We start from the raw sequence: 22521 nt of genomic DNA on the forward strand, positions 1-22521 counted from the left end.
CCTGGCCTGCAGTGCTTGTGCATTGTTGGAGTTTGCAGTTCTGAGGGATATGGGTTAGGTAAAGAGTAAAGTTAGACCCCTGAACTTTAGGAAGGCAAACTTCCAGCTCTTCAAGGAGATAGTCAATAGGAACCCCTTGGAGAGTGCCCCCAGGGACAAGGGAGTAGAACAGAGCTGGCAGATCTTTAAGGAAGTCTTCCACAGAGTGGCAAAGCTAGCAATCCCCAGAAGCAAGAAATGAGGCAAGAAATGCAGAGTAGGGAACTGCTGATCAAACTAAAGGGAAAGAAGCAAATGCACAGTGGAAACAAGGACAGGTAACCTGGGAAGATTATAGAGATGAAGTTCAGTTGCGTAGGGATGGGGTGAGAAAGGTCAAGGCAAAGCTGGAACTGAACCTGACAAAGGACACAAAGAATAACAAGAAGGGTTTCTACAGGTCTGTTAAGCAGAAAAGGATAGACAAAGAAGGTATATCCCCCTCATCAATAAACAATACTGGTAAACTCATAACAACAGATGAGGAGAAGGCTGAGGTACTCAACAAATTGACTCTTCAGTTCAGAAGTAAGGTTTCCAAAAGGAGTAGGGCATCTTCAAGTGGCAATACCATGTGTGACACAGGGAGAACTTTGTCTTTATCGGTTAAAAATTTGTAGAACCTCTAGTTTTCAGTCTTTTTAAATCTTATTAAATTCTCCTTCTTGAAAAAATTAGTTTTGAGAGACAACCTAAGTGTAGCTGATAGATAGCTTTTAGGAATGTTTTGCATCTATGGAATTCATTACAAATGCTGCTAGTTTCCCTCATCTCCAGCACACACATTTCTCTAGGCAAACATGAGCACACTGAGCAGACACTTTGCATAAAACGCTCATTTGGTCTTTGTCATCAAAAGTAATTACATAACAAATGAACAGAGTAAAAACTTTGTTGGTCTAGGAAAAAAAGAAATCCAACTATGGCAGCTGTTTGGAACTATCACTTTGAAGAGAAGCTTTTTTTCCCTGCATGTTGATTTTAAGATTAGTAAAATTATAGATGGAATCTTCTGAATCTCAACTTGAAAGTGCAACACAATACCGATGGTCTCTGACTGTGTAATGATGAGACAGCAAATATGTTATATTTTTCCTCAGACCTGTATAAGACTCCTCTTATTTTTCCATAACCATTACACCTAAAGTTTAGCATTTATATGCCATAAACAGGGGAAATTTAACACAATGAGTTTACCAAGGCTTACCATCATACCTTCTGGAAAGCATGCACTCTTCAGACTTTTAAGTATTGTAATACTAGACTTGTGCAATTGTTGTGTATTGGTAACCAGTGCCCAAATCTCACACTTGGTGGCCTAGAGGTACCAGGTACGTAGATTGCAGAAACACTGCATTTTGTCATTTACACTGACCCAGAAAGCATAAGCCCTGCTTTTAAATATAGGTTTTGGTTTCTTTCTAAATATACACAACGACTGACACAGCAGGTTGAAGACTGAAGGTATCAAACACAAAGTGTTTCTCCACAAGCACCAAGGGAAAGCATGGGGTTGAACCTCATCAACTCCATTGCTTCCCTCCAGGCACAGGGTCTCATCCTGCTTGCAGCTTACAAACCAGCTTTATGTTCAATTCAGTAGGCTGCTTGGTGATTTTGCCAAGACAACAGGTGTCATACTTGGATGAGCAACCTTTGAATAACACTACATACATTTCCTCATATTCTGTCACTGACCAGAAGAAATCAGCTTCCTTTTTTTTTAGTTTCCCTTTTTATTTCATTTACAAAAGCCTTAGTTTTTCAAAGCTAAGTTTATGTTGTACTTTGCTTGGCATCAGATACAACCACTCTCGAGTCTCATTTGGCTGAGTTATCTTCAGACAATTAAAAGAGCTTATGCACCTTGCTCTACCAGTGCATTTAGCTGAGTAGCCAACTCAGTGCGCCCTCCTCTCCTGTTACTTGTACAGCAGTCCCTGAGATTAAGGTCTGCTCTGCCCTTGCCACTGACCTTTGTGAAGTTGGGCTCGCCAGTGCAGGTTACAGATTCCTATTGCTTTCAAAAAGAGATACCAGGTTCAATCTTCCCATCTGATGGCCTACCCAAAGCATCAAAGTAGATGCAGCAGCTGACAGATTTTACTGAGGAAGCATAAGACTCTCAGTCCAGCAGAGCCTTTAAGACCAGGTTCCCAATTGACTGGAAGAAACCATTACGCTCTAGCAGAAGAGATTAACAAGTGCTATGAGAAGTGAGAGACAAAAAAAGGCTCTCTCATATTTTGTCTACTATTAATAAAGACTGACCTACTACACGGGTCATTCTTTATTAATCATAGACAAAATCCCACAAAGGCTATAATGTGCATAACACAGCATATACTGTGGGTGTAATAAAGGCAGCAGACTTGGAGTACTGACCACAGATATTTGAACTTTCCAATCCTTCAGTGAACTCAGAAGCGCAATTATTCTTTTATACATCGTGCCTTGCAACAAGTGTTTAACTAGTTAAATTTGTTTCCATAAGGCACTGCCTAAAACTTAATGAATTATCTAAGGTAAGTCTAAAAGAGGCTTGTTGAAATTCAGTGACTCCGTTTGACATGTCAAAAAAATTCAGCTTCTTTCATTTCATACTTGATTTTTTCCACATGCTTATCCAAATGTAACTAGGAACAAAATGCAATGAGAACCAAGTTCAAATGTTGTACAACTATGATGATGTATGGTATAGAGGTATATATAGTTCAGAAAAGATGTATTATGGAAAGGAAGTATTTAGGGATTATTTTTTTTTTATTCAGTTTATTAGAAAACTAACAAATTTCCCTTATTAACTCCAATTAAGCCCACTGAATTTTGCTAGGTTTTTTGGTTATATGCCAAGTGTCAGGAGGCAGTAACATATTTCTGTGGCTTGGGTTGTCTAGTTTGCCTTTGGAAAGTCACCAGATCTCATTTGACCTTTATAATAAGGTTTAACCCTAGTAGCTGAACTAAGTAACTCTCATTTAAATGAGCAAACTGGTACAGCTCAAACCTAGGTCAAGAGTGAAGGAATGTTGTTACCCTTTGACAGCTGTTCAGTGACTTCTGGGAAAATTGTTGGTGTTCTCAGTACATTTTCTAGTGGACAGGCACATAACCTAAAGTTTACTGCCGCAGTATGCAGCGCTCAGCAGAAAAGTAAACAGCTGAGTCATCAGGGAGACAGTGACTTTCTCAATACTGACTTTTTCCAAGTCAGACTTGAGACACAGAAGGGACAACAAACAAATAAGATTCTAAACAGCTGAATACACGACTATTTATTACTCTTTATTTAGTATTTAGAATTAGGTATCTCGAACCAGTTTAGAAGAAAAGTCATTCCACGAGAGTGGATCTTCTGAGCCATTGCTAACAGGTGCTCCAATTATCTTTGTATTCAGGTAACATGACAGATCCCATAAAGGAAACTCACCATTACCCATCTCCCTGCATTAAGAAGTGATGAATTTCACCTGCAGGTGTCTTATTTTGGATACAAGCAGGCTGTAACAATCTCAACTGCTACCAGCAGCCATACCTGGAATAGCTTTTTAAAACTAAATAAATGCTCTACTAAATAAATGCTGCACAATTCATCAGAAGGTTCATTTGACCTCATGCACTGTGAAAGAGACTACTGAACTGACACCTGTCTAATTATCTGCTTACCAACACATTACTGCTCCAACACATATACAGGAAGAACACAAGGGCAAAAACAAGGTAAGGGGAAAGCAGGGACACACTCATAACAGGAAGGAAGCAAGAGAGATAAATTACATATACTGAAATCTCTGACCTGGAATTCAATGAAACAGCTGCCACAGTAAAGCTGGAATATCATCCTTCCTAGCTTCTGTCTTCTCGTCTGCTGCACTGGTATTTCCATCATCTCAATCACAAAGAAGCTGTGAAACTATCACATGGAGTGCTAGAAGATTTAGCCTGTTTGAAATTTAGACACTAAACTGAATGTTTATCAACATCCACTGTCTGTTCAGATTCCTCTAAGAAACTGCTAACCACTGGGTACTAAATTACAGTACTTATCCCTATGTTTAAAGAACAGGATATTCAAGAAAAAAACCCCATCATTTTGACTTTAGGCCATTGATGCCAAGTTCAGTAACAGACAAAGCTTTGACTACCAGCAGGAAAGCAAAGAGCTTGCGTTATCACAACCAGAAAGCCAGAGCTTTCTGTAACAAAGCAGCAGTGGAACCAGACAGAGGAACTTTATATGGTAAAGTTCAGCTGAGAGTCCTCCTGTCCTGTGGCCCATTGAAAACCGTTTCACTTTCTGCGTTTTTTACTCCATTAGCTCATAAGCTAATGTCTCGCTAATAGAAATGGGAAGGGGGGAAATGCTGAAATGTTCTATATTATTTTTAATGGCATTTAATACACACCAATTATTCTGCAGGCTCATTTAGCACCTAATACTAAAGATGTATTCATATATTTCTAGAAAGTAATATAATCTAAGCATTTCTAAAGATACCCTTGCTAACACCGCTTGTGCAAGAGACCTGGAATATTGCCACTAAGATGCCAGCCAACAGTAAAGACCAAATGAATTGTCAGATTTCACCAGCTCCCCAATGTGCTCATAAACAAGAAAAGACAGCCTATCACTGTCTTCTGCTTACATACAAGGTGAATTTATTTCTGAGATCTGATTAGGTTCTACCCACTTTTTACCTCTCATCAACAGTTAGCACATAGCAGATTAGGAGGATCATTGTCTTGTTTTTCTTCCTTTTAGGACACTTCACCTATAGTTTCCTTCAGCCTTAAACTGCCATCTGAAATACTGGGTTTCATCTGTTTTTTCTAGGGAAAACATAGGTTTTTTCCTTTGTTTTTACTATATGATCCCAGTAGTTTCTAGCACATAGTTCTCAAGTCATTACCAGTAATCAGTGAATTGTTCGTATTAAAACTGCTTCTAGGGTCAGCCAAGCTGCAATGCCAAGTGCCTTGTGTCCCAACCTACCTGTGTACCTGTGATTCCTGATGTCAGACAGACTGTCCCACACAACTTTAAGAAGCTCTGCCTTGGCTGTCACCCCACTCAGCAAAAGCAGCATCATGTTATAAATCAGCTCTAACATCATGCCTGATAAAATGTCATTTCCTCATTCATTTTCATCAGTAGTAAGAGCCAGTTGCACTTGAGGAAGCACACACAGCCCTCAGAGTACCACAGAAGGACTAAGTCCACTTCAAAGCTTCTCCAAAAATTGCCACAGACTTCACACATCAAGCAATTCCACTAGCCAAGAACAGTATTGTAGGCAATTTTGGCTCATTAGTGTCTGTTTGCTCCTTGATCCCATCCCTTAAGCCAGTTTAGTGCATCTGAAGGCAGCAAGATCCAACGCAGCTCCGTGAATGCCAGTTCAGAAGCTTGAGTTTGGTTTGGCTTTCCTGCCCATCCCCCAAATCCTTCAATAGACTAACTCTGACTTCAAAAAAGATCAACCTTTTAGACAATTGTCTTCTTATTCTGACATTGAGAAAGTGGAATGCTTGAAAAAAAAACCAAAACAAAACCAAAACAAACAAACTAGCTTCAAGAAGGTACTAATGCCTCTCTCCCAAGGCAGTCAGAAGGAACCTCTGAATCAAGTTTTAAAGATACCTCCCCTGCAACAGGACATTTTCCCAGGCTTAAGGGGTAGGGGGTTTAAAAAAAAAAAAAACAAAAACAAGCAACATTCTCTGAACAGCTTCACATAAAAAAACCCTGAGTATACAAATTCCACATGTCCACGAGAGTGATGAGTTAATAGAAACTTATTAAAAACCTTCCTCAGAAAGCATATTTGAGATAGATAAACATGCTTCAGCTTATCCAATGCAAAGTATCAGCATGTGTGGGTAGCACAAAGCAAAATAAGTCAGGGAAAAATATGTTATTTTCTGTGACTCACTGATCCAACCTGCAGGACCCCTTTCAAACCTCTCACCCAATGGACCTTCCAGCTTCACATAGATAGAGGAAATGAAAAAAGAAGACTTGGGTGAGGGAAGGAGGGAATCAATTTAACTTTTAAAATTTCTTAGCTGCATCAAAGGTCTCAGCCATGTAGTTCTATTAGATTTCTGCATGGATTCTTGTCAGATGCATGTGGAAAAGCCTTCATTGGGTTCACTGTATGAAACTCAAGAAAATGCAGACAATATGAATTTGAACTTTAATCTTTTTCTTTCCTGGAAAGCCATCTTACAAAAAAAAAAAAAAAAAAAAAGTTTAAATAAGCTATATATAGATGCTGGCAAGTTTGCAAGGCTGAATACAAATCCCTGATCCAATACAAATATTTTGCCACTCAGCTCATGAGAGTGCACAGCAGTATTCAGGGCTCCCAAACTGAACCACGGCATGGCTATACATCCTCACAGTTGGTACTGGTATTTGTAATATCCATGAGGCAAGTTTATAGGCTTATTAAACCCAAAACACAGCAGACAAAAGCTTACAATAAACAAGGATGAAAAAGAAAAGATTAGAATGCAAATGACAAAGGAAGATGAGATTGAAATGTAAGGGGTACACCATAGGTGGAGGAAAATTACCAACAGGCATGCTTTAATACATTAGAGCAATTTTTTTTCCTGCAGATGCTGGATGGTCTAGACATACTTTCAAGCAACATTCCTGGTAGTTAATCCCTTAACTCTGCTCCTGGTTTGACAGGGTTGTAACACTACAAACAATCTTTATTATGCACTTATCTTCCCTTTCCTCCTCAAAAAGGAAATCAAGTGTGTAGAGCATAAGGTGCACTTGATATGATTTGTTAGAATGATCTCCTCCTGACTTAGGAATGTATCTCCCACTAACTCCCATGCAACTGCAGACACACAGGAAGAGGGGAACAGTCCTTGCACATATTAGTGATACTCCACGAACTTTTTCTTGTTCGCTGTCTGATGCCCTAGAATGAGCCAAGCAATAACCACTGAAATGAATTAACCTTTTGTCTACATATTCTTCATTCTTACCCACAACAGTAAAAATTCAGTGTTTAAAAGGTGAAAGAAAACAGCAACCTTTGCGAACAAATAAACATACTTTCATATGAAGAGGAAAAAAAACTCCCACAATACCTTGTGAAAACAGAACTATTAAGACTGGAAGGGTCATGAAAGGTAGGTAACAGTCCAGGAAGCCTTAGCCACCTTTTTTTTCCTCCCATCCTAATTTGAATACAAATAAAATTCTTGATTTCTTTGGCTTTAGTTTTTGAGGTCAAATATCAACTTATTGGAAGTTTCCTCCCTTAGTGCATACATGTCCTTCAAAAGGAAAATCCAGCATGTCAGATCAAGGGTTAACTCACCAGGATAATTTAAGTTTTTCATAGTGTCAAGGGAGGATGATGTTTTGGGGTTTTTTGGGTCTTTTTTTTTAAAAGAAGAAATGAAGGTAGAAAGCGGCAGGAAAAAACCAAAAGCAGAGGTTGGAAGAAAGCAGTGTCAATACAATCATTACTGAACAAATACCTGAAGAGTTTTTAAAGACAAAGCTGCTTTAGTTGAAATACATTGTTCTTTAATGGCAAAGCAAGCCATGTCCTTGTCTACAGTCAAGAAAAAAGTCTTTTGATTTTGATAAACTAACAGAAATCCTGAAAACCATTCAAATTCTTATAAAGGATCATTACCAGTAATATTGCTTTCCAGCTATCACTGGACAGCTTTCTGGCTTCAGTGTGGGTCTACAACAAGTTTTCCTCAAAGTTTTGACCACAGTAACCACTTTACAACTCCATTATTTTAAGTAGAACAAAAACCAGTGTAGTAGGGTGGGGGGAAAGGCTGGCATGAGAGAACATGACTTCATGTGTTGCCAAAGAGCATCAAACATGCACACTTCCAGCTTAAGGGACAAGATGCAAAGTATAGGGGTATGCACCCAGAACTACCATCCCTGACAAACCACAAGGGGCACCGCAGCATTAGAGGAGGCACAGCTGTACAAGCCCCTCCATGAGCAGGAACTTCATCTAAAAGTCTGCCACAGGATATCCAGCAACAGCCTCAGAGATCAGCATGACCTAGTTGGGGTGCTGCAGGTAGATAACACTCTCTGATCCGCTCATAGATTCATTTTAAAAGGAAGCATTTGTCAACTTGAACTTCATATCCTTTTTGACAAGGTCATATTACCTGATGGGGCTGTGAACTGGACCATCTGCTGTAGGAAGGAGCACCAGAAGTCTTGTTGGCTGTAGGTCTCTGCAAAACAAAAGAAAGGTGTGTTAAATATTCACCAAAATGTCTGTCATACACACAGTAAACTTCACCAATGTAAACCATATAAGTGGCTATAGTAAAACAAAACAACAACAAAAAAAATAACAAAACCCTCCAGAAACCACAAATGCGATACAGTAGCATCAAAATCAGAGATTAAAGTTTGCTGAATTTGCAACCAATGATCTGTTCAGCCTTGAACCTCAGAACTTTGATTTTCACTTTAATTTTAACACATCATCTAAACCACAAATTTAAATGCTAAACTGGGGCTGCAAAGCACTACCCGTTAGCCAGGTAACTTACTCTAAGATTAAGCAAACATGTTCCAAAGGGAAGAGCAACTGACATTGTCTACCTGGGTTTCGGTAAAGGGTTTGATGTTGTCTCACATGACATCTTTGTCTCTAAATTGGAGAGACGTGGATTTGAGAGATGGACTGCCCAGTAGATAAAGAATTGGCTATAAGGTCAATCTCAAAGAGTTGTTGCTGATCTGCACTTGGACATTGAGCCACTGATCACAAGTGGTGCTTCCTATGGGTCAGGAGGCTTGAAGAAAGGGTGCCAAGAGAAAATACAGCAAAATTCTTCTTTCAGAATCACTGTACCTTATCCAAAAATGAAACTCAGGTATTTTTGGAATAGATAATAGATTATATATTTAACAACTTTTTTTTTAAAGAAAAAGCAATTTTTATGATTTATCCCTATACTTCTCTCACCAATTTCTCTAATTTTTTTCTGAAACACTAAGAAAAAGACCACACCATATACTTTCACATCTATGTCATATTTCCACATCATGCTTGTCATATATAGACCTTATAATCAAACTGCCTCTGATACTGCAAAAGAGTCAATGCAATATGGTGTCTAGTTGAACTCCACCAATTACTTTACTACACATTACCCCTGGTTTCAGAATTATTCTATAGCATCAATTTCAACACCATTTACTCCTAGTTTAGGCCAGAGCCTTTCATAATACAGTGCCTCCAAATCCACTCCTCACTTATGTGAATTTGGTATTTCCAAAACAACCTAAAACACCAGACAAAAGCCAAATTTCTTGCAAGCGTATCATTATTATATTATATAAGCTCAGGTATTACAAAACCCTCACAGACAGCAAGACTATCCATATCAGGAAGACCGGGTAGGTTTGAGTTTCTTTCTCATTAAATCTGTATTCAAACAGGCTCACGATACAGACATGAGATACTAATTTATCAGTACATTATGTCACCAGCAGCATGCTAAAAGGGGGACAGATTCATATTTGAACCATATGGACATAAGTTTTACTAAAAAAATGCAAGTATGACAATCCATGTGAGATTAATACCACAATGTAGTACACTCTTTGTAAGTATGAAAATAAATAGCTTATGGCTTTTAACACCCAAGGATATAGTACATTTCTATGCCAATTATAACCACTAGGGCTTATACATCATTACATATTCTAAAGCTGGCATGTCATTCCCACTAATGAGAAACAGCCACTGCTGTAATTGTGCTTGAGTGTTAGTCTACCAAAAAGCAGTTATCTTACAAATTTCATTAATAGCATTACTGTATAGTGTATTTAGCTTCTCCTAGACACCCTTAGAAGGACATGCTGGAGATACACCATGTAACAGAATAATACTTTCATTTGATAGAACCTTCAGAAAAGACAAAATACTCGCAATGCTGATTTCAGCTTTACAAACACAAAAACTACCTCCATCTGCTTCAGGAGAATGACTGGTCAATCTATAAACAACAAGTTGAATAATGAGATAGCTGGAGTCTTTTCTAGAAGCATCTGGAAGCTGTTTGCCAGCAAGATGCCTTTCCACAAGCACCACACATCTTTCTTAATTAATATATATGTAATGTATGTCTGCCTTTAGTATCGTCCAATAAAACTGCATATTCCTCCCTTCTAAACTCATAAATACCAGTCTTGGGTTTCATTACTTACTCCAATACCTGTTACCTTTAGTAGGTACATTTCCTTTACAGCAATCACTCTTTTGAACTCTTCCATCTCAGTTTCAAGGACATCCAAAAGATAAATATCCCACAGAGAAAAGGTACTGCAATATTACAGAGAAACAGGCAAATCCTTCCCAGAACAGACACCCAGCAGACAAATATCTCCAAAGACAAAGGCAGAAGATGATTTTTTTTTAACTTTGCAAACTAGAAGGGACTAGAGCTACAGAAATATTTATAAACTGACCTTCATTTTCCAATTTGATTATGAAGTAGGTATTTAAAAAACAAACAAAACAAAGCCAAAACTAACCAAACAAAAAATGAAAACAAAAAAACCACAAACACCAGTAAAAATAGAGGTCTAAGATCAGCATTTATTTCTCCTGTCCTTCCAGTCTTTTTTTTTTTAACTCCATTCACAGATCAAAAAGTAGGTTCATTTGTACATTCCAAGGCAAGCAAACTACTAAGTTATAGAGGAAAAGCTTACACTTCTCACACAAAATCTGGAAAACACGTTCATTTAAACTTCTCTCCAGCTTCTAAAGGGCAATAGGAAAAAAACTGAAGGCCAGACCACAACCCCTGATCATCTGAACAGTTAAAATACTTCAGGCAAGTGACTTAAAAAGTTATGCATGAACAAACTCTAAACACACACAGTCTCACTCTTATTTCACTACAGTCAGTAGAAATTCGACAACCACCTACCTCTGGGAATATGACTCTTCACTCATAGCAGCCAGGGTCACAAGCTAGACCACACTCTCTACTGGATGAGTAGCTTTTGCAACAGCTTGTGCCACAAAGGACACCTCAGTGTGCTGCATTTTCACACGGTATTTTACCAGCAAGAACACAGGCTGCATTTAGCCCTTTAAGCCACATCCTTTTCTTCAGTTAAAATCTCCTCTCATGTTACTCTTTCTTTTGAAAAAGGAGCACACGCACAGAACATTTACAGACTCTCCTACTAGCACAACTAGCACCTTAACACAAGCCCTAAATATAAACTTTGTCTTTGGTCCTGTAGAGTTCCCTAACACCACCACTGAAAACATCTAAACCAAGCAGCTCTCAACTACCCCAGGCTCTCTAGCAAGTCCTAAAATGTCATCCCCCGCCCCTACTTAGCTATCCACCCCTCCTACTTTCCCCAGCTGCTCCGTATAAGCTGCCTCTCAGCCATTTGTAGGTACAGAAACCCCTCCCCAACTACTAAAAACTAATTAGGTATCACTGCACTGATTACCTGCTCGTCCAAGCTGTTCCTTATGTCCTTAACCCCTCTTTTCATTTCCCCCACCTGTGAAGAGCAGTTAAACTGACTCAGCTGTAGGTGACCACCAGTTGCTTTAAAAGACCAATGAACTTCTGATGAAAACTTCAGAAAGATTGAAGAATTACAGCAGACTGTACTTCTGAATGAAATAAAACTGGAAAGTGGGTGTGTGAGTTTTGGTATCTGAGATAGAAGTCGTGGAATAAGTGCGAAGGAAAGCTCATGGTCTACACACTGCTGCCCACACAGGAGTCAATACGAGAGGAAGAAATCTGATGTAGATTCAGGTGCAACATTTCAAGCATACAGCCAGACCCAAGCCTGAATGTAAAGAATGCTGATGAAACATCGGACTGCCTCCAAATCCCAGTGAGAGCAGCAAAAAGAGTACTTTTCATAGCAGTAAAGTGGCACAGATAAAAAGAAGAGCAAATGATGTAGTGTATGTGCAAAGATGCTGTTTTATATGCAGTTCACAGGAAAACTGTTTTCTCAGAAGATTCCTGCTATTGAACACAGTAGATAACACAGCAATAAGCAATGAAAAAACTTTCAGGAGAATACGTGGAAATTTAAGTATGGCTCAACACGAGAGCTCATGGAAATATGTGCTACTATCTCATTCTTGGGTGAAGGACTTAGTGACTGTATGCAGTACAAGCCAAGAACATATAGAGCCCATACAGAATTTCTCAGTCAGTCAAGGAGAGATCAATGTAAGGTCACACTCCAAAATTATGAAAAAATCATGGCACAGAAAAAGAATTACAAGTGTCATTATTCTGACAGTATTCCTAAAAACAAAAAAAAAGTTTATTCTCTAATAACGAAGCCAAAGTTTATAACTTGTTCTACATTCAAATATATTCTAAAGTCTTCTGATGGGCATGGTAATTTATCCCATTAGCTTGGAAAAGTATCTTAAGATGGGATGAATTACTGTCTAGAATTACCTGTCTCTTTCCATCCATTTACTGGACAGAAAGGCTAAGCAGATAGCTAAATTGAGACATCTAACTTGGGATGGTTAATGTTAGGTGAAATTAAATCTACCCGCAGTCCCTGTTCCCATTCCTACCAAGAGACTTACGCAATTTGTCCTCTTCTAGGATTTAAAGGGTTATTATGGTAGCAAATTTGCTATGTAAACAGGGTACTTGAGAACTGCCTTATGAAGTCCTACAAACTGTGTTAATCTCTAAAATGCAGCTCATTCATAAAGACATGACTTTCTTGACTTGACTTTCAGGACTTAATAAGAATATTTTGGATGGGCAAGAAGGGGAGAAAAGCATTTTATCTATAGTTAGAGAATATTTAATACAGAAGTAAATGGAACATAATGCTAAACAGTTAATCATTTAAAGCTATTTTTTTTCAGAAGAAAAGTACTTACTCATATCTGTAGTACTTTGAGAATATTGTTATAGTTACATGATGATAGACATGATAAACCACCAATTCCTCAGCTCTTTGGTTTCCATGCATAAAATCTTACTGGTATTCAGCAGGTATCTTGTTCACCAATTTTATTAGAGATGTTGTTTGTTTAAAGAGTATAGAGTCCAGCTGTTTATGCAAAGAAAGACATCGAACTCAGGATATATTTTGCACCGTCCACTACTGAGATTACTTTTTTCCTAATATTTGCTACGGAATTTCCCTGATTTTTTCTTAAACTCAAAAATTCGTTTGCTGAACAAAGTAATAGAGACATCTGACAACTTTGTAAGATGTTAAGACACTGAAGTTCTTTCTTTGAAGTTTGATTTCTTTTTTTTTTCATGGAGTTTTGTATATCTGTGACTTTTGCAAAGAGGAACCAGTAATGTTGTATTAAAAAGAAACAATATTCAATGGATGCTTATTGTGAGTTACAGGCCTTTGGGTTTATTTTATTTTTTTTCACAGCATGAATTTATGAAGAAAAACATGAGTGAAAAACAAAGTTTTAACTTCTCATACTATAAAAGGCTATAATATCTTTTATGACTCTCCAGGAAAGACTAATGGGTGAAGTCCTTTTGACATTAACCATGGTAGACTGGAGCAGCGGGGAGCTGGTTTTGCGAAGTACCGAGTTTTATTTCTTTTCGCTTATTAAGCTTATTCCACAACAATTCTAATTTCTACATAGAAGTTAAATAAAAATGGTGACAACTTAACTGATTCTATCTGATCAAAAATGGTGCTTAGAGGAATTTTGAACCAGTCTGAAATTTGAACCAGTGATATCTCATAAAACAACATAGACTTCATGCCTACATATCAATCCATACCTGCCTGTGGTCCAACTCCAGACGCCCTTAAGCCATGCTGATTCTCTGTGTGAGGTAAGACCTCACACACTTAATGAAAATAAATCCTTTACAGCCTCTTCCTTACAAACATCATCTCAAAGGATCAGAGGAGTCAGCTGAATGGAAAGGATATCTCTGCTTCCAATCTGGTATCACACCTGACCCCATGGGGAGACAAACCCCGCTAAAGCCTGCTCATTACAAATGTGCTGCTCACCCATGAAGCCATTTTTGCTCCCGTGCCATAAATATACACAATTCCTTGCTCTCTTCAAAACCTCATCCCATTTTTTTAACAATACCAATACTATGCTGGAAATTCATAGCTAATACCACTCTGGACATAAGACAAAACAAATTCCAAATACTTTAAATATCCATGGTTTCTTCAATAACATACAAGTTAAAAATCCTCTGAAACTGCCTAGAAAACCGCCTTTTTTCTAGTGAGGCTAGCACTAGAAAATTCAAGAGAAATTTTTTTTTGTTTGTTTGTTTTTGTTTTTTGTTTTTGCTTTTTTGCATTTTGGTTAGAAAAAATGAAGAGAGAAAAGGCTGATAATTAGATTAATCGCAGGAATGTCATTTCATTTACAGCTATGCAGCAGTCTTTACCATGCAATGGCAAACACTGCTGATCACGGGGTTAGCACACAAAATTAAATGTAGTGATGTTGACAGCAGTGGAATGATGGTACGTGACATGACAATATGGTCTTTTCCTCCATGCAAAGGGCACATGATGCATTCTTCAGCTAGCTTGGCAGCTGAGTGAATAGCATATGTCAAAGTGACATCATTGTTTTGTAGTGATGAGATGATGCCGGGGAATCACCAAATATGTTGTCCCATAAAAGTGTAAAATCAAGAAGAAAACATGAAAAAAGCAGCCAATCTGGATACAATGGCAGGAAATAACATATAGCAGAGTTACAAGAGGTAAAGTTTGTAAGTAATGAAATACATTTATAAGTTGTGTATGAAAAAGTGTGCAGTGGGAAAACAATCTTTCCTTAACACTGTTACACAATGTCATTAGGGATTACTTCCTCTAGCTTACAGAAATCAATGTTATGACAGGAAGAGACAGAGCAGCAGAGATATTGACTGAACTGTCAACCATAGAAGTACATCTCTGAACCTGTGGGTTTGGGCTTTGATGAAGCAAATGCATTCAGTAGATGCTTTTATAGGAATTCAGACACTCACTCAAAGTACTCACTTGCATTTTATATCCACTCTTGATCATCAGCATACTGACTCATAATTTTTGAGGTGAAACTGCAAAAAGTACTATAAGTCATTGATCACTCACCCCATCCAAGGATTCTTGACACTAACAATTTGACATGGACTCTGAACCATGGTATAGGGCTTGTCATGACACTGTGATTTCCTCTCTTTTTTCTCTTTGTCCACTTCTTTTCATCAATTTAATAGAGATGTTAAGGAAGGGGAAGAAAAATCTAAAAGACAAAGCCAGGGATGAAAATATTCTCTCTTCAGAAACTCTCTTTACACTTACCTACCAGGAGTTTTGTGCTAAGAAAACTCCAACTCTTCACTGTATGACCTCCCATATCCTACTTGATTGTTAAAATTTGTTAGTAGTTAATGTATTTGAGAAGGTGGAGAAACCATCTCAGTTTGAGAGAAAAAAAAAGGAAAAAAAGGTGGAAACATTCTATGCTTTGAAGTCAGGAACTCTCCCAAGCTAGAGAAGGTAAGTGAGCCCATCATAGCCATATGAGAGATAGTTAGCTGGAAAGTGGCTTTCTAAAAGTTAGTAGCTGCTTCTGTGGAAAAAAGACTACCAGCTAGGAAGTAAGTATAATATTATGTTGAACAATATTACATTATTAGCAATTGGTAATTTTAAGAACCAGTCACGGAACACAACAGTACTGCTATTACCAGGACACCTATTCCTACTGAAAGAGTGCACAAGGAAATACAAGACGCATTATCATAAGGACCTGGAACATATTATTTATTTTATGTCCTTTGGACTCTCTCCATTTTCCTGAGTAAATGAAACACTGGATCACAAGCAGGCGTAGGGGAAGAGGTCACAGCACCAAGTCTGCCATTGTTCAAGAAGCATTTGGACAACGTTCTCAGGCACATGGTGTGATTCTTGCGGTTGTCCTGTGCTGGGCCAGGAGTTGGACTCCAATGATCCTCGTGGGTCCCTTCCAACTCAGGATATTCTAAGATTCTATGATTCTATAAAATAGACAGTCTTGGTTATGGCAGACAGTGGAATGGAATTAGTTTTGTGGGACCAAAAGATGGGGCTTTCTTCAGAAGTTTGCATAGGTCTGCAAAAATGGAATTAAGGTTGGTTTGAGGCAAAGGAGTAACACCAAGAACGTAAAATAAATTCATTGTAATGAGAACTGTTCTCTTCTAGCAGCTATTTTGAGAAAGATTATCTGTTCCATTACAGTAGCAGACAAGAAATACGAAAAGTGACCCAGAATTTTTCAGTAACATCAGGTCCAAGATATTAAAAGATAACAAAGTGATCACACTGAAAACTGACACCAAGTAGGAGACCTTCAGAGATTCAATATAGAGAGCATCAAAAAACATTGGAGAAACAAATGCAAATATAAAACCAGTGGATGCCATCATAAAGGTGTCAGGGAATCTTTCATTTTTTTATTAATGTTTACCAAAGAAAATAAGAATTCAGAATTGTGCTTACATTGAAGATTATAATAAAGCCAGAAAAGAGTTTTGATAATGCAAATAAGAATAGTGCAGAAATTTAAGTAAAGGATGGTATACAGTAAATATTCAGAATATTTTACATGTGTTTCAGTACTGAGAGGGAAGGGCATGAATCATGAAGGTTCAGTAAAGTACAAAAATAAAAATCTTTATTTGCAAACAATGCAATGATAAAAAGGTGGAGGAAGCACTGTAATGATCTCTTTAATGGTGAAAGATAAAAGTGAGCAGCAAAAGGTTATTTTCTAGATAAAGAAGTCATTCTCAGATGAATCAAATTTTTAAAGTATTCAAAAAGCAATTAGACATTCAGGAAAAATGCTGGCAATTCCTGTTAAATTTTTAAGACCTGGATGCAATAAGCTTATTCAAATTTTTTACAACCTAATTTTGCAAACATTCCCTAGGAGTGAAAAGAGGAAGTCACTTTTACAACTTCAAAATAAGAATGTATTGAAAATGTGGGAGTTATTTGTCTGTTTCTTCCCACTTCAACCTCAAAAATCTAGGCGATGTACCTTTTACAGGCACATTCTCTTTAAACAGAGGAAACAGTGAGAGACAGCAAGTATTGGTGTCTGGCAAAGAGGATGATGTTCCCTATCAAGATTAGTCACAAAAAATGAAAGCAAGCAATCAATTTCAAATAGGTGTTGTCTCAAAGGAAAACAATGATATAAAGACAATTAAGTTGCAATTTTTTTAGAGGTTTTAGGCAGAATACTCTGGTGGGTCTTTGGCCAGCAAGGACAGGATCTAACATCTTAGGAGAACATAACACAGGTACGCAACTGTAGAAAGTTAAGTGCTTTCTAAGTAGGGAGACAAATGAATTTCTGCTCTGTTTCATAGCAATCCAGTACCGAATTAGGAAGACAAAGAAGCCCCCAATGCTTTTCCGATTGGTCCAGTCATTGAGAGAGTCTGGGGTTGGAAGGAACTGCCTTGACTTCTAAGCTGCTGTAGGAAAGACAAGGTAGGAATAAAAGGGTATTTTCAGATCAATGAACACGAATGAAGTTCAAGGACTGTAAAACCAGGTAAATAGCTGTGTAATGATAAGATTTTGAGCAATCCTTCTGTCAGGCAATGACATGAGGTTGCAATGAGTTTGGTAGCCTAAACAGCCGTACATGTTTGCGAGAGGAGGAAATTCAATTATTTGCTACTTTGAACCTAATGACCGTAGGGAAATTTTCTTTGTATATTTATTTTCCAAAAAAATTCCCTAAAAAGTCATCAAATTTAAAAAGAGATCATTTGGATAGATGACCACTGATATTGCCTAATCATCAGCTGAGAAAAGGAGCTGACAAACTGAAGGGGTGACATTGTACTGCAGTTTGACTGTAGTCAGTGGGAGCATAATATAACTGGCATGGGTGACAGCCACTGTGACTGTGATGTGGTACAAGGTTCACTAGCTGTCAACCACCACAGCAAACTTTCTGGGCTCCTGGGTACATAAAATGATCTCATTTTGTAGCAGACACTTCCAGAGAGAATTACTAACAATATAGTTAGCTTACTGTTTCGCACAGTTTCCACGCCACCACTGTGATTGTCCACGCAATGTGTTGGACATGATTTTTATAGAGGGATTCTAGTAATGCAGGTAATACTCCTTTGCAATCAGTATGTTTATGTAAACGCTGTGAAATCCTGTACCTATTGTCTTCACCTACCTTCCTTTTCTAGTACCAGTTTTTAGGTTCTCCTTGCTCGAAATTCCTGTGCTTGCTCCCCATCTTCAGCATACACTCCTCCCCCCAGGACTATCACACAATCTAAATCCTAGCACCTCAGAAGGTGAGGCAAGCATTTGGATCTGGCTGTCACTGCAAGAGGAGATGTGGTATAGTGGCTAGAGCAGCGATAACTGTGAAAATATATCATTCCAGCTTCTTCAAATGTCCCTCCCTGCACCACGATTGAGGGACACCAGAGCAGTAAATTCTTCTAAGAGCCCTCAAACCTATATCATACCAATTGCAAAATGCAGAGTATACATTCATCTTTCTTGGTAACGTGGCAATGTTTTTTGCTTAAGATTATTGAATTTGCTTAAGATAATTTTTTTAACGTTTTGTTATGGTTAAAATATAAAATAAAACTAAAATGTAACATCACTGTCTACTTTCAGGCTAATGCTTCTTTTCAAAGCCTGGAGAGGAGTTCAGCATGAAAACATAAAAGATTAGGAGGACTGTCAACAGAAAGGGACAGATATTTCACTGCTATATTCAAATGCATTCCTAGCATTTAAGAATGCACTTACTTCTAGACTGCAGAAAGAATAAGCAGCAACCATATTTCCAGAAATGTCCTAAAAACATTTCCTTTAGATTTCTTTCTAGAAATGTCACAGCAAGTCTGCATTCATCTGGCATAGAGAGTAAGTGAAATTCGACTGTATTTTAGCAGAGAGGTCAAACATTTAAAATAATAATATTTTTTGTGGTTGGTCGATAAATATATGTTGAAAGAAACTCAAGGAAAACACAGGCAATAATGAGAGCAAACTTGGGATTGTGAGCTTGTCCTTTTGTCAATTTGTTTAGCATACACTAACCTTACCATATTAAGAAAATTCCAAGTGCATTAGGAAAGGCTGCCCTCTTCAGACAAACTTAATAAAAGGTACCCAGAAGTTCTAAGTGTCTTGAAGTTAAAATAAGAATGTGGTGAAATTAACTGTGCAGTGCAATTATCAGCATAATATCAACTTTCCTCAGCTTAATAACAATTTGCTACCACATAAAGAAAAGTACTTCTTGTCATCAGCTACATATTAATGTGTGCTTGTTTAGACTCACTACAAATCCATTTATACATTTTCTATAAGGTTGCTACAACCTTCAGTCATATACTGAAATATGAAAACATAACGAACTAAGAAATCTGTTAAGTCTGAGCTTTTCCTGTGTCATGCTTTCTGCTGTCATATGGAAGAATAAGACATTTTGCAGTGCTGAATTCCTAGCACAGGGGAATTTTCATTAAACATGATAAAATTGCCTTTTTACTCTAACAAAACTTGGGGGTTAGATATATTTTGATCTCCCTAATGTTCCAGACTGGTGAGTGGAAAAATGGTTTTCTCATCATGACTGGTGTTTTATACTTGACAGCTATTTTTAATTTACTTCCCTTAAATCTTTCTCATACAACAAGGAAACAGCTTACTTACACAAAAAGGTATTTTTTCTTTTCCTCACTATTTGTCATCTGAGTGTCTTCAAAGGTGAAATTGTGGATTTTTATCTTGCATCACACCAGGTGGCAAAACACAAGGCCACCAGGTATTTTCCTGCTGAATGTCATAAAATTTTCATAAGAAAGACTGCCTGTATGAAGCAAATAACTGTATCTGGCTAAACAACTGTAAATAACAGCATCCAATTTACTGGGGAAGGTGAGGTGGACATAAATATTCTTAGTGATGTTTTGCTTTGAAAACTGAAAGCTTTATCATAGAATTTTCTGAGGAGACCCATAAATACAGATTACAACCAACAATACCAAACCTGATACTTATCTATCAAAATTTTTCAAGTCCTTTAACATGACCTGGGACCGTACAAGGCAAAAAAGCCATTAACTCTCAATACAGAGAGTTAGAAAATAAATAGAGAACCCCTAAAGTTCTCCAGAACAGGGAGCTCAGATGATGCTAAGTAAAGATGCTCCTTATGACAGAGATACGAGGATCTAGTTGCCAACTTGATGGAAGTCTCTTCATCTTTAGAAAAGGTCTTCTTTCTAGCTTTTCAGCAAAGCCTCCAATGTCATGATGTCTCAGGAGAACATGTCTAACTGTCCAATAAGTTTGTGACTGAGATATGGCTCTTTTTCTTTGCAAAACATGTTTTCTTCTTTTAATCTCAAAGCACTCCCACTAAGCATCATAAGTCCAGTTCATTTTATATTCTCTTCCAAAACTTGAATTGAGTTTCTTGCCCCCTTCACCACATCACACAGGCTTTTTGGACAACAGGTAATTTCATCCTTAAATATCCCTTTCAACGGACAGCCTCTTCAGCCTCTGATACAGGCAGCATTTCTAAGTTCACTTTAGGAAAAACACCATGCTTTCAACTTTAACTATGTGAGGAAGTTCCTCTGAAGACTTCTCTTTTTTTTTGTTTTGTTTTGTTTGGTTTGTTTTTTTGTTTGTTTGTTTGTTTTTGTTTTTGTTAAAATAGGATTCGGTTTAAGATATACTTTAAGAACTACTTAACTGCTTTGTTGAACTGGGGCCTGAAATGGGACTTTAATTTCCCTAACAACTCTCAATCTACCATTACTAGAATAAATGTAGAAAAATCAGACTTTCTGAAAAAAATGTGTCTCTAGGGTGCCAGTACAAGCAAATTATTGAGCAGTTAAATAATGCCAAACTATAAATCTCACATCTACCAACACTTACCCATCTGTCTTACCAGTATGCTAAGTAGCAGGTCTTGTTTAAAGACTGAGATGTTAGAGCTGGAAATGAATACTTTGGAAATAAATACTTGCCTTTTAGTCCCCCCCTGTACTGTGGTATTCAGTTTCATGTATAATTTATGGGCTGAAATTTTAAGATAGATCCAGTAAATAAATTATGAGTATTCAAAATACCACCCTTTTGCCAGTAAACCCCTGTTATTCTTTGCACTGACTCAGCCACCTCTTGTGCTGCTATCTTTATTTATAGGAACAGTATTTCCTGTGATTTTGCCGTATACACTTACAAAAATGATTTCAATGGAAATTATTTCAATGGCAAACATAACCATATGACCATGATTTTGTAATAATCAAAACACAGTTTTGTTTGGGTGTTTTTCCTTCATTCAATTGAGACATAGTGTAAAAGAAAGACTTATTAGTTGAATACCAGCATTTTATATGCTATTGCTAGTTCTTGCACAATAGAATTCCTGAGAACTGTGCTGTAATTCTTTCCTGCAGTGAAACACAGGGGTGTCCACATTGGCACTGAATTTTCTTACACTGTTAAATTATAAGGTTGCCTGTACTATGAGGAGAGATTGGGTTATGAATTTTCTGAAGTGACAGATTCCCTTATATAAACCGCTGGTGAGTCTGGGAATGCCATTCAACATTTTCAGCTTTGGAATTAATGTTATTCTACTTCTTCCCATGAGAAAATTAAAAATGTTCACAATTTTGCTAGTAAGCAATGCAGTTCCCATGACAAAGTCACATCCCTGGGAAAACATCGAGTATTTCTTCCAGTGGTGGGTGTACAGAGGTACAATTCTGACCTGACAGCTATGCAACTATGCACCTGTTGTGACTTATTGAGAAATTCAAACAAGGAACCTAAAATTAAAAGGCTTCTTGACAAGATACCTGCAGCATGCCTCTTGTAAAAGACAGGCTAATGGACTTGAAAAAAAATATAAGATATAATTTTTGTGGAATGCATTATAAGCCTCCTTTTTTGTAAAAATATTGGTCTTTTCACCCACACAAGTCTTTCCATTTCTTTCAGGTCCATGCTGGTGAGAGGGCTACTCAGGTATATCCTCTGTCCTTCAGTGTTATGGATGTGGCATCAAAAGTGAATTGTGATGTGACTGTGTTAAGTGTTTAAACTGTGTTTAACACTTAGAAAAGTAAATATCATATTCCTACACAATTTACTTCATTCAGAGACAATCTGTAATTACAGCTTCCTGCTTCCTTTCAGGACTTCATGAAATAAATAACTTGAGCAGTAAGAATTCTTCTACAGACAGCAACTTCCAATAAAAAGAATTTGAACAGGTAAATGAACACATGAAAATTTATTAACAGAGAAAGAACACACAAAAAAGAAAGTTTGCAATGTGATAAAACAGAAATTCATTTTGAAAAATTAGAGGAAGCCAGTGTAAATTCAGAGAAAATACAAAGATTACT

The 22521-nt window shown here is 37.5% G+C and overlaps 1 protein-coding gene across 6 annotated transcripts in view; it reads right to left on the minus strand.

Annotated features, from left to right (window-relative positions):
* The window catches only part of RBMS3 (RNA binding motif single stranded interacting protein 3), a 766388-nt gene that overhangs the window by 594122 nt on the left and 149745 nt on the right, over window positions 1–22521 (minus strand). For all 6 annotated transcript variants that reach the window (XM_050319193.1, XM_050319165.1, XM_050319175.1 and 3 more), the window contains one exon: window positions 8215–8283. In XM_050319193.1, the coding sequence (XP_050175150.1) occupies window positions 8215–8283 (69 nt within the window). The remainder of the gene's footprint in view (window positions 1–8214; window positions 8284–22521) is intronic.

The sequence above is a fragment of the Myiozetetes cayanensis genome, unplaced genomic scaffold (genome assembly GCF_022539395.1).
Source record: "Myiozetetes cayanensis isolate MyiCay16 unplaced genomic scaffold, myiCay2020 scf1, whole genome shotgun sequence".
Classification (NCBI taxonomy): domain Eukaryota; kingdom Metazoa; phylum Chordata; class Aves; order Passeriformes; family Tyrannidae; genus Myiozetetes; species Myiozetetes cayanensis.